The sequence below is a fragment of the Narcine bancroftii genome, chromosome 5 (genome assembly GCF_036971445.1).
Source record: "Narcine bancroftii isolate sNarBan1 chromosome 5, sNarBan1.hap1, whole genome shotgun sequence".
In the NCBI taxonomy this organism is placed as follows: Eukaryota; Metazoa; Chordata; class Chondrichthyes; order Torpediniformes; family Narcinidae; genus Narcine; species Narcine bancroftii.
This window is the reverse complement of record NC_091473.1, coordinates 85,785,116-85,797,761: the sequence shown is the minus strand read 5'-3', so window position 1 is coordinate 85,797,761 and position 12,646 is coordinate 85,785,116. Positions and strand designations below refer to the sequence as shown.

The window sequence follows — 12,646 nt, the reverse complement described above, 5'->3', positions numbered from 1 at the left end:
TAATGGTAAATGTGATAAAGTTTGTGTGTATTAAAATAAATGGGTTAAGCAACCCTGTTAAAAGGAAATGGGGTACTTTACCATAAAGAAAATGGGGGTAGACCTGGCCTTTCTACAGGAAACACATTAACTCACACTTGTCAAACTCTGGCCCGCGGGCCAATATAATTATATTTGGCCTGCAAGATCATTTCAAAAATGTATTAGAGGTGGCCCGCCCTGCAGTGAGAGCCGATGCTGTTCTTTGGTAATGTCATCCCCACCATCCTCCCCCTTCATTGCACATCCTTCCCCATTGTAACACGAGAAATTGTAACACGAGAAGTCTGTCGATGTCATCAGCCGGCAAGCCAGTTGGAAGGCTCCCTGCACAACCAGTCACTTCTCCCACCTGTCGAGCGGTGCGGCGGATTGGCGAGCGCCTGTGATTTCCTGTCGGCGCGACGGGCATGGCAGGCTGCGCACGGCCCCCGGGCAGCGCGAGCCCCGCGCGACTGGCACCGGACGGCCCTTCCACAGCGCGAGCACACTTCTCCCGGTCGCCATGGCCTTCAGCGCTTGCACCCGCGCGGACCCCAGGGATGGCTGGTTCGGCCCTGCACGTGAAGAGAGAGATGGTGGCTGTCCGTAAAGGCTGATCGGCAGCGCGCTGGGCCTGAGTGGGTGGGTAAGCAGGGGTGGGTAGTTATGGTGGTGCGAGGGGCAGTTAGAGGGAGGGATGAGTAGAAGGAGGGGTGGATAGGGAATAGGTAAAAGGGGAGGAGCAGGGCGAATAGGGGAGGAGTGATTAAAGGGTGAGAGACGGGTAGAGGGAGGAACAGGTTGAGGGGAGAGGCAGTAGAGGGGCGTGTATAGGATGGGGTGGGTAGAGGCAGAGCGAGTGGAGTGAGGGGTGAGTAGAGGTTGGGTAAAGGACTGGTCAGGTAGAGGGATGGTGGGTCGAGGGTGAATAGAGGCCTAGAGCCTGAGGAGTGAGCAGGAAATGCTGAGTCCTGATGCAGGCCAAAATGGACACAGCCTGTGAATGCTGACTACATCTCCACAGGGATCAAATAGGTTTCCCTCAGGACAAGCAAAGGGTGAACTTGAGCTACCTACTCCTGACTGTAACATTATCCTCCTAAAGTTATATCCTAAAGTTTAACATTACATATGTTGAAAGAAGAGAAAACATGCCGATGTTGTTGAAAATTTTCAATAAATATTTAGTTCGGCCCTCGACTTAGTCCAAGTTTTTAATTTTGGCCCTCCGTGAATTTGAATTTGACACCCCTGCATTAACTGATAACGAACATCAGAAATTGAAATAAGAGATTGGGTGGGCCAGGTCATAGTGTCATCCTTTAACTCTAAAACAAGGGGAGTGGTGATCCTAATAAAGAAGAATCTTCCAGTTGTAATTCAGAATATTACAACTGACCCAGCAGGTAGATGTCAAGGTACACTGTCATATATATTCTGAATGTTGGACTTTGTTAAATTTGCACTCTCCAAATTTAGGTGATGCAAGATTTATGAAAGATTTTTTCAATTGGCAGATGCATATGAAAATATAATTGTAGCAGGGGACTTTAAAATTCTTATTTGGATCCAGTTTTGGATAAGTGAACAAGAGCTGTGGCCAGAACAAGGATGGCTAAGGCTACCCTAGTTTCAGAGGAAATTAATTTAGTTGATGCCTGGAGGAAATTACATCAAGATAAAGAGATTATTCCTTTTACTCTAATACACATTATTCATACTCCAGGATATTTACTTTTACTATCTGCACATTTACAAGATAGAATTATGGAAATTAAGTACAAGGTGAGGATCCTGCAGACCATTCACCTCTATTGTTATCAATTGCTATGCCTGATAAACAAGATATGGTATGTAGGTGGGGTTTCAATCCAATGCTGTTGAGAAGATCTGAAATTTGTGATTTTATTAGGAGACATATTGGAATTGTTTGTGAAAATGCCAATAGATTTATGATATGGGATACTTTAAAAGCATACTTAAGAGGTCAAATTATTAGTTAAAATTAATAAGGAATATTTTCATCACTTTTGTATCCATTTTTACTGTCTACAGCCCTTTGTCTCAACTTCTCACCTCCTAGGCTCAGTCGTATCTCCACCCTTTTGTCCTCGCCTGGCTCCATCTTCCTAATAAACCCTCCAGACATGAATCTACCCATCTATTACCAGTTCATGCTTCATCCCTTTCTCACCTCTTTATATTGGCCATCTCTCTTTCACATTCTCAGTCCTGATGCAGGGTCATGACCTGAAACATTCTCCCTCCAGAGATGCTGCTTGACCTGCTAAGTGTACAGCAAGGGTTTTTTTTGCTCTAGATTTTGGCAACTGCAATCTCTTGTCTATCTCTGCCATAACTGCCTTGTGGTTTTTACAGAATTAAAGTTCATTTTTATTGGGGATACTCTGATTTAATTTACAAGGTATCCTTTTTGATCACAAAAGATGAGAGGAGTTGCTAATTATAGTACAGGTACCATTTCTTGCACCAAATGTAAAAGCGAGCTGAGGAAGTCTCAAACAAATGAATAAAATGAAAATGCCCAAACCTGGTAAATCCAAATCTGCCTGGTCCTTGTATGCAATATTGTGTATCAGCCACCAAAGAACTACAAAAGCTATCTTGTTCATTACTCCCCCCACCCACCACCACCACCACCACCACCACAATACAAAACAAGATTATGGCATACATAGGTAATCAATTTTGTAAATTAGGTCATTTAAATTATATTTCTTGTTATTAAAATTCTGCAAAAGTGGTTTATCTATGGTAATTCAGAATTTTGTCACAAAATTTTGGCTTTAAATTAAAACTTTAAGATCGCTTCCATAATTTTCCATCTTGCTGTTTCATTGTTCTACCACTATTAACAACCCAACCATCTCAACGGCAAACCCTACCAAATTATCAATTACCATTTTGTAAGTTAGCACACAATATCAACCATAACAATTTAACTTTAATTTTGTAGCAAACAATAGATATGATTTTTAAAAATATTAATGGGAAATTAATCTTATTGGTTATTGGATTGCAGGAAAAAAAATCACTTGCTGGGATGTCCTGCCTTCATTGCATATTTGTATTTCAATAACAGTTTTAAGTGTCTGTACTGGCAATTTGAAAGTTTTTTGTAAAGAAAAGATTACCTGAACCATTTCCCCTGACAAAATGAAACCCCAGATGACTTCAATTGAAATTAATTTGTGTATCAATTTATTCGATAATGGTGATTATACTAAATATGTACTGGAGGTGACTACTGTGATCAATTATATTCCTGCTGTCAAAGTAATTTGTATGGAATACTTTAGACAATCTTGGTGTGAATTTTGAAGAAATTGCCAGAATTAAATAGAATATTTCAACATGAAAATCAAAGATGTAAAACTAACCTATGATAAGGCATATTAACCACTGCCCTAAATTGAGAAGGCATTGGTAATGATCTTTCAGGAATGAAGAGATTCTGGCATAGTCCTGAAGAACGGGAAAAATCGCAAATGTAACCCCATTATTCAAGAAGGGAGGGAGGCAGCAGAAAGAAAATTATAGATCAGTTAGCCTGACATCAGTGGTGAGGAAGATGAGTTGATTATCAACGATGAGGTGACAGAGTACCCAGAGGCACATGACAAGATAGGCCAAAGCCTAGTTTTCTTAAGGGAGAATCTTGCTTGATAAACCTATTAAAAATCTTTCAAGAAATGATAAGCAGGCTAAGTAAAAGAGATGCAGTGGATGCTGTGCATTTGGATTTTCAAAGTGCCTTTGACAAGGTGACACACGCGAGGCTACTGATACTTAACAAGATCCCATGGTAGAACAGGAAACATACTAGCATGGGAGCAGCATTGGCTGATTAGCAGGAAGCAGAGTTGGAATACAGGGATCACATTCTGGTTGGCTGCCAGTTGCTAGTGGTGTTCCACAGAGGTAGGTGTTGGGGCCACTTCTTTTTATGATGTATATTAATGATTTGGATTATGGAATGAATGGATTTGTGGGAAGATGCTGAAGGATTTGGACAGATTAGGAGAATGAGCAGAGAAGTGGCAAATTAAATACAATGTCGGAAAGTGTACTTTAATAGAGAGAAAAAAAAATAAACAGTTAGATAATTTTTTTAAAAATTGGGGATAAAATTGAAAATATGGAAGGATAACCTGAAGGTAAACTTGGAGGTCAAGTCAGTGATGAAGAAGGCAAATGTAATGCATTCATTTCAAGAGGAATAGAATGTAAGAGCAGGGATGTGATGTTGAAACTTTATAAGGCACTGGTGAGACCTCACTTGGAGTATTGTGAGCAGTTTTGGGTTCCTCATTTAAGAAAGGATGTGCTGAAGTTGGAGAGGGTTCAGAAGTATTCACAAGGATGATTCCAGGAATGAAAGGGTTATCATATGAGGAGTGTATGCATTTTGAATGTTGAAAGTCATAGGCAGAAATATGGAAGAGTCTAGGGCAAGAGGGTACAACTTCAGAATTGGAAGCTGTCCACTTAGTTCAGACATGTGAAGGAATTTCTTCAGCTAGAGAGTGGCAAATCTGTGGAATTTGTGGCACAGGCAGTTGTGGAGGACAGGTCATTAGATGTGTTTAAGGCAGAGATTGCTCAGTTCTTGATTAGCCAGGGCATCAAAGGTTATGAGAAGGCTGGGCAGTGGGACTGAGTGGGGAAAATGCATCAGCTCATGATTAAATGGCAGGGCAGATTCGATGGCTGAATCGCCTATTTCTAGTCCTATGTCTTATGGTCTTAATTTGTTGCTCTATCCTAGTATACATCTTACGCAATTCTAATCTTGTTCCATCCAAGATGACAAAAACAGTGATTAAGACTGAATCCTATTACAGCACCCGAAATGTGCTGAAATTTAAGCTTAAAATTTGGTTACGCTCATACAACTATTGATTTATATTATACTTAATCTTTCATTTATGCAGCTGTGACAGCAAAAATGGTAATGCACGACAATACAAGTGTACGACTCATCCTTGATGAATTGGGATATTTAGTTCAACAGTCCCAAGACTTTAAGTTTGTCCAATATTTTTTCTTTCTTCTCCTCACTGCATTTCACCAATGGAAGCCTAGGTGGTCCTAATGGAATTCCCGAAATAAGCATCATTATAGTCTTGTTTTCAGGCACACCAAAACCTGTGGGAGGGAAAGTTGAAATGATAACAATAATGCGTTTTACTTAAATTGTTTACAACTAACTTCATTCCAAGCAGTTTGATAGTTTCTTGATTTTTAATCCAGTGAAATTATTGTCACACTGCAAAACAATTGCTTAATTTGCTGCCTGCCTGGAATGTTTTTTAAAACTAAATAACATTTCACATTAATAATGTGACAACAAATGACAGGTATCATTACTGAAACATTGCATCTGCATCGCTCTGAAGAAGATTCTTTACCTGCAAATGCCAGAGTTCAGGGAAACAAATTAATCTTTTTGCCAAGACAAAAGATTTATTTTTCAAAATGTTTCAGAAATATTTTTAAGAATATCTATGTCAATCTGAAAAAAAAATGTATGCCAGGGATTGAATTCAGGACACTGATTTAATCATGGAGAAACTGATATAAATTTGGATATGTTAACTAGATTAACATGGAATAATTTTTACCCCACATGTAAATCAGAATAAGTAGATTTCAACATCAATAAAAAGCAGAGTTCAAAAGACTTAATATTTTGAAGGAGTTAGTATTAAATACAGAATATTCACTTTTCCTGAGCCTGGTGTCAGCTGTGGCTCAGTGGTTAGCAATCTCACAAATTACAGTTTATGGATTCAGGTCACAACACGGGGATACTGAAGACAAAAGTCTAGGCAGGCAGACAGACCAAAGCAAGGCCAGTGTGCTGCACTATCAGAGATACAGCTTTTCTGACAGGTTAACATGCAACCCAGTCTGATCTCTCAAATGGACAAAATAGATCATGGCATTTCAAAAAAAATTCAAGAGAATTATGATGTATGCTTTAGATGATATTTACCATCAATCAACAGGACTGAAACATCATTTGGTCAATTACGAGTCCAGAGGACCCCAAACCCAGCAGCAATAGAAATTCACTAAGACAAATGGTTACTGAAACAAAAGTTGCTTTTAATTATCTTTAAGCATGAAAACTGGATCAAATGTTAACTTATTACTATTAACTTAACCCCCCCTTCTAATTCTAAGCACACATGTATGTAATGTGTATATGTTCAGGAAAGTTCTTTGCTTTTATAGTCCAATCTCACTTCTCACTCCTCCAAGTTCACCGGTATCAGGCAATTCTTATATTGCGCACAGAATTTAACATTTATGCATTTTCACCAGGCTCTGGTGCTTAAAGGTAAATGGTTACTGCTCAGGAAGGTTCTCGTTGATTTCAGAGATATTTGCTGCTCGTTGGAAACACAATCTTATTTCCTCCGATCACCCACTTCAGTGTCTTGCCAAAGAAACTTGCCCCATTATGTTTCCCTTATTTCAGGAGAAACACTCTAGCCATCCATTTCCTCTTGTAAGGACTACAAGGGTTTTCAACAGGCTGAACTCAGAACTCACAACCCCTCTTCAAAATGGGGTTTTCAACAAGCCTGCCAGCTTGCCATGTTGCAATGTCCAAAAGCTACTGTAGATTTGACCCCTCTCTCCAAAAAAATCACTTTTTTTTGCTCTCTCTCTGTTTTCAAAAACACATGACCCCTCTTAGAACAGCAAACTGCAACCAGATAGATTGCTGGCACTGGAACCAGTTCCTGAGCCTGGACATCTGTTGCTTTAAAGTCAACAGTCCATTTATTCCACCACAACAGTCCAATTAACACCTACTTATTATGTCTCCATAGGCATTTTTCAAAGTTTCTGTAATGTCACTGTGGACATGTCTTTTGTGAAATGTTAATGTCTTTTTGTGAAGTGATCTAAACACTCTACAATCCATCTCTTTTAAAGACATTTATATATAACCCATAACAATATCATTAAATATAGACTTCAAAACAGAAAAATTATACAATAGCAAATCTTGAATGTGTCAATCTACGTACCAAGTCTGTTCATAAAACCAATTAATTCCTGAACGAAAACCTGTGAAAGAAGAAAGTTTAAGGAAAATTACATGTCTACTGTCCTAAATGCATGAAGTGGCAGTAAATAATGCTGAAAACATGAAAAGGTATCATGTTCCCAGTAACTTTTCATTTAAGAGCCAAAATATTCTGTTCAAGAGAAGTGAAATCTTCCTTTTCTCTTCAAACTTAACATGTTAGGCGATGAATTTAGAACTGTTGAAACTTGGTCCAAGAAGCCTGTTCTGCCATTCAGAGAGATCACACTTGATCATTCTTTTCCTTATTTCCCTTGGTACTCTGGTTAGCAAAAATCAGTCCAAGGTGTTAAATGTACAATTGATATATCACAAATTGCTATTGAGGACAAAAGTTCCAAAATGTCCAATTTCTGCATAGCAGTCAACCTTTGACTCAAAAGAGCAAAGTCCACTATTCACATGGAAAGTGTCATAGGACACATTAAACCCTTCATTTTTGACCCTACATGGGAAATCCCTGACTTCTACCTCTCATCAATGGACAGCTTTCATCAGAATCTCCATAAGTTATGAATGATGTGGGCATCTGCTGGACCAAGGGTCGATACTAGCTGAGTAAAAGCTTTCTCTGGTCATGGGCTATAAAGATTTGCCCCCTCAAAATCTGCTTCAGATGACTTCCTTCACTTGACATTTTATTGACTGGACTGACAGATCATGCTTCTATATTTCTGTGTTTATGGAAGACCACTTTTATAAAATACCGAATGTTAGAATGCTGGAAATCCAGCAGTATCTGCTGAGAGAGAATTATTAATTGTGTTCCTGTTTCCACAGACGCTGCCTGTCCTAATTATTTCCACCATTTTTTGCTTTCATAACAGTCATAGAATGACTACATTTAATTTAAACTACTCCCTCTCATTCTTGACTGTCAGCTGCTAGAAATAGATTGGAACTATGCAGCATGGAAATGGGACCTTTGGCTGAATTCGTCCATGCCAACAGAGTTGCCCTGAAGACTGTGTTTGGTCCAGATCCCATTAAACCTTGTACCCATCTCCATATCTTCCTCTGGAAGCTTGTTCCATACAAGCACTACCCACTGTATATTTTTTTTAAAAAGTGCCTCTCAGATCCCTTTTAAATCTTTCCCTCTCACCTTGAATCTATGCCCTTGAGTTAAAGACTCCCCTTGCCTGCAGAAATGAGTATTCACCTTATCTGTGTCCTTCAATTTTTTATATACATCTCCATAAGGTCACCCCTCAGTCTCCCAGACTTCAGGGTGAAAAGAAAACACCGCAATCTATCCAGTCTCTCCTTGTAACTCAAACTATCCAATTCTGGTAACATCCTCATGAACCTTTTCCTTTACTCTTCCTAGTTTAATTACATCCTTCTTATAGCAGGGCAACGAAAACTGCACACAATACTCCAAATGTGGCCTTACCAATAGCTATAACATGACATCCCAACTCTGTATTCATTGTTCTGATTAATGAAGGCAAGCATGCCAAATGCCTTCTTCATCACTGTCTACCTGTGTCACCTCTATCAGGGAACTATATAATTATACCCTGGGTATCTGATCTACAACAATCCCCAGATCCCAACTATTTACTGTGCACGGTTTGATTTACCAAAGTGCCACACCTCGCACTCATCGGAATTAAATTCCATCTTCCGTTCGTCACTCCACTAATATTAGCTACCATTTCACTTAGTGTGAGTATCACTTTAAGGGCTAGTACTGGCTGCAACCATTCACAGTTGTGGAGAGACTGGGTGGCAACATCTAGTACAGAATATACCTAAAGTTGATATTCTGGAGGAAGAGAGAACATTTATTGCTTTATTGAGGGACACAGGTGGTGAGAGTCATGTGTGTGGGACACTGGAGGAAACAGCATTCATTATTGACCACCAACATTGAGGTGGTGACTCTGTGTGAAATGGACAATTTGGCTGATTCTCCCTATCAGGGGAATTATTGAACCATGACCATGAAAGGTCACTTCAACTGGCCCGTACCTGGGTTGTACAAGCATTGTGGAAGTCACACGTTTCGTTTCCCCTCAAGGAAAAGGGGAGTTGTGACAACCATTCATCTGAAAATATATTTGTCAGCAAGAAACTCAACAAGGATTTGAGTTTTCAGCAATCCGGTCACTCAGTCTCTCCCACCTCCTTCATGATTACTTCTGGGCATCAGTTTAAGAGTCTGCATTTTGACACAGGATTTCTAAGACTGAACTTTGGAATGCTTTCCAGAATTGTCACTAAGCCACACACACACACACACACACACACACACACACACACACACACACACACACATATTAGCACATAGTTGAGTTTGATTTAACTAATGTGTTATGTTATTAGTAGTTATTAATAGATATATTGTTTTAAAAGAAAACAATAACTGTCTTGGTGAATTTCTATTGCTACTGGTCTGTGACGTAACACCATTTACACAGTTAATCAAGATCCCATTTTTTTTTAAATTTAAATTTAGAGATACAGCATGGTAACAGGCTCTTTCAGCCCTTGAACCAGTGCTGCCCAAATACAACATTAACCCACAAACCCCATACAATTTGGAAGGTGAGAGGAAATTGGAGCCCCCAGACAGTGAGAGAATGCACAAGCTGTTTATAGACAGCATCGGATTAAAACCTGGGTATTTGGCACTATAATAGCATTGCACTAAAATTGCTATGTTAACTGTGCTGACTTTAGTTGTTGATTTTTTAAAAATTTTAGACATATAGCACGGTAATAAGCCCTTCCAGCCCATGAGCCCTAATACACCCAATTGACCTTCAACCCCTGGTACATTTCTGAACGATAGGAGAAAACCTGAGTACCCAGAGGAAAACCACACAGACATGGAGAAAACATACAAACTCTTTACAGACAGCCCTAAGTTCAAACCCTGGACCTGGTCACTGGCGCTGTAACAGCGTTGCACTAACAGCTACACTAAACGATGTCCACAAGTTTTGAATTTAAGTTGTAACAAAACTCTGATAAGTATTAAAAGTTAAAATTTAGTCCAATTTTTTTTCTATTTGCGTACACAAAGGCTCATGGTTCAGTCAGCGCAATTTGCAACAGCTTTTTCAAATTTCTTTTGTTCAGAAGCGGAATGTTAAAGTTTTCGCTAACAATATTAAATAGTGATCCAAAAATGCTTAATGCTGAAAGTAATCAGTTATAATTTTATAGACTTAGATAACCTTCAATGTACACTCACTATTGCATCCATTTTACTGTAATCAACAAATTTATTAACCATTTCAACTACATTCTCAGCCAAATGAGAATTACAAACAACAGAGGACCCAGCACTGATCCCTGTGGCACAGATCACAGGCCTCTATTCTGAATAACAAATGTCCACTACCACCCTCTGACATTACAGCCTGCTTCATTGAATGTATTTATGAAAAGATTTTGAAGAATTTGGGAATTCAGGGTGATGGGGAACAGATAGACAAGTAGAGCTGAGTCTATGACCAGATCAGCCATAAACTTACTGAATAGCCGAGCAGGCTCAACAGGACAGATGCCTACTCCAGTTCAAATGTTCTTACAACTATTACCATAAAGCCAATTGTCAATGTTGACAACATCTTACACCCAAATCAATCTTCTTAGTCACGTCTTCAAAAAAAACTCAAATTTGTGAGAGTATTTGCTACTTACAAAGTCAAGCTGCCTATCCCTATTCAATCCTTGCCTTTCCAGTTACATGTCGCTCTCCACTGGCCACCGTGACAGAGGTGCACCAAAGAAGAGGTACAAGGACTGCCTAAAGAAATCTCTTGGTCCCTGCCACATTGACCACCGCCAGTAGGCTGATATCGCCTCAAACCATGCATCTTGGCGCCTCAGTTCGGCGGACAGCAACCTCCTTTGAAGAAGACCGCAGAGCCCACCTCACTGACAAAAGACAAAGGAGGAAAAACCCAACACCCAACCCCAACCAACCAATTTTCCCTTGCAACCGCTGCAACCGTGTCTGCCTGTCCCGCATCGGACTTGTCAGCCACAATCGAGCCTGCAGCTGACGTGGACATTTACCCCTCCATAAATCTTCGTCTTCAAAGCCAAGCCAAAGAAAAGAAAGAAAAAGAGATCATGTCTCTAAGACTCTCTTCCAGTACTTTACTCATGACTAATGTTAAGCACACAGGCCTATAGTTCCCAGGCTTGTCTTTCTGGCACAACTTCAGCCACCCTCAAATCCTCCAGCACCTCACCCCTGACAACAATGATACAAATATCTCTGCTAGGGCCTTGTATTGTGAAGGGTTGTGGCTGTCACGTGACAGCACTGCCCCCTGCCTAGTTGGAGAACACACCAGCTGTCAATCAAGGTTTGATTCCACCCCACCCATTGGTGCATGCCTTGCTCTTAGATCAATGTAAATTACCTGGACTGCACTCTCCAGCCTGCCTGTACTTAGCCTTGGGCCATTGGCTGTTGTAATTGGATTAACCCTCCTGGCACTGAGCCATTGGTACCCTGTAAATAATCTGGGCTTGACTCTCCGCACTATAAAGGTGCCATGTGCTCTCTGTTCTCTCTCTGCCAGCTTGGGACCACCCTGCTTCATTCCAGGCCGAGAGATGTGGAAGGGTGGTGGAAAAACTGTTGGTGAGATATGTACTGTTAAAAGGGTTGAGAGCCTTTAATTAGTGCCCCTTGTAGCATAGAGCCATGCCTGCACTGGGCAAGGGTCTGATGGGGCATTGTTGTCATTTTTCCATGATCATTTTATGGACCAGTTCATTGTATGTGTGTATATATTTTGTTCCCACACTATTTTCTCCATGTTCGTTATTAATTGTCCGCTATTTCTTTCCCACACCTACTGTAAACTTTGTGTATGCACATGTGTGCTACATCAGTTACCATTTCCCACATTTGTCTTCTGTAAATAAAATACTTCCCCATCAAAACTGTGTTCAGAGTCCTTGCTTTTGAGACCTACCAAACCCATTTCCTCACTCACAACAGGCCTCTGCAGTTTTCTCCACAATTTCCCAACATACAATCGGGTCTCCAAGGATTCATCTACCTTTAAGTGTTTTAATTCCTCCAGCATCTCTTCTTCTGTAATGAAAACTCTCCTCAAGACACCACAATTTCCTTCTGCAAGTTCCCAAACATCCATGACTTTCTCCAAGGCAATTGCTGATTAAAAATATTTGTTCAGATTACACTCATAGTCACCACTCCCAAACTTCTCACCTACTGACACTTATCACTTGGCCAGCCCATTTCTCAAGAAATGGTTGAGCATTGTCTTTTCTCTAGTTGGGCCAGCTTCATATTGTTTTGAGAAAACTTTCCTGAAAACACTTAAATGAAATTCATCCAAGCCCAAAGCAATATGGTAGTTGCAGTCAAAATTTTCAAACTTAAAACCCCTGCTATTATTCTTGCAACTTCTCCCTTCTTTATACTATATCTTAACATCTCAGAAAAAAAAATCAATTAAATAACCTTTAAGAGAATTTGTTTGTGTAATCTCTATTTAT

At 39.9% G+C, this 12,646-nt stretch overlaps 1 protein-coding gene across 3 annotated transcripts in view; it reads right to left on the bottom strand.

Annotated features, from left to right (window-relative positions):
• Nucleotides 1–2,391: 2,391 nt before the first annotated feature.
• The window catches only part of npl (N-acetylneuraminate pyruvate lyase (dihydrodipicolinate synthase)), a 46,114-nt gene continuing 35,859 nt past the window's right edge, over nucleotides 2,392–12,646 (bottom strand). For 2 of the 3 annotated variants that reach the window (XM_069938195.1, XM_069938197.1), the window contains 2 exons: nucleotides 7,089–7,128; nucleotides 2,392–5,190 (listed from right to left, as the gene is read on the bottom strand). In XM_069938195.1, coding sequence (XP_069794296.1) covers nucleotides 5,045–5,190; nucleotides 7,089–7,128 — 186 coding nt within the window. In that variant the 3' untranslated portion in view covers nucleotides 2,392–5,044. The remainder of the gene's footprint in view (nucleotides 5,191–7,088; nucleotides 7,129–12,646) is intronic. The other variant, XM_069938196.1, reaches the window with a different exon arrangement.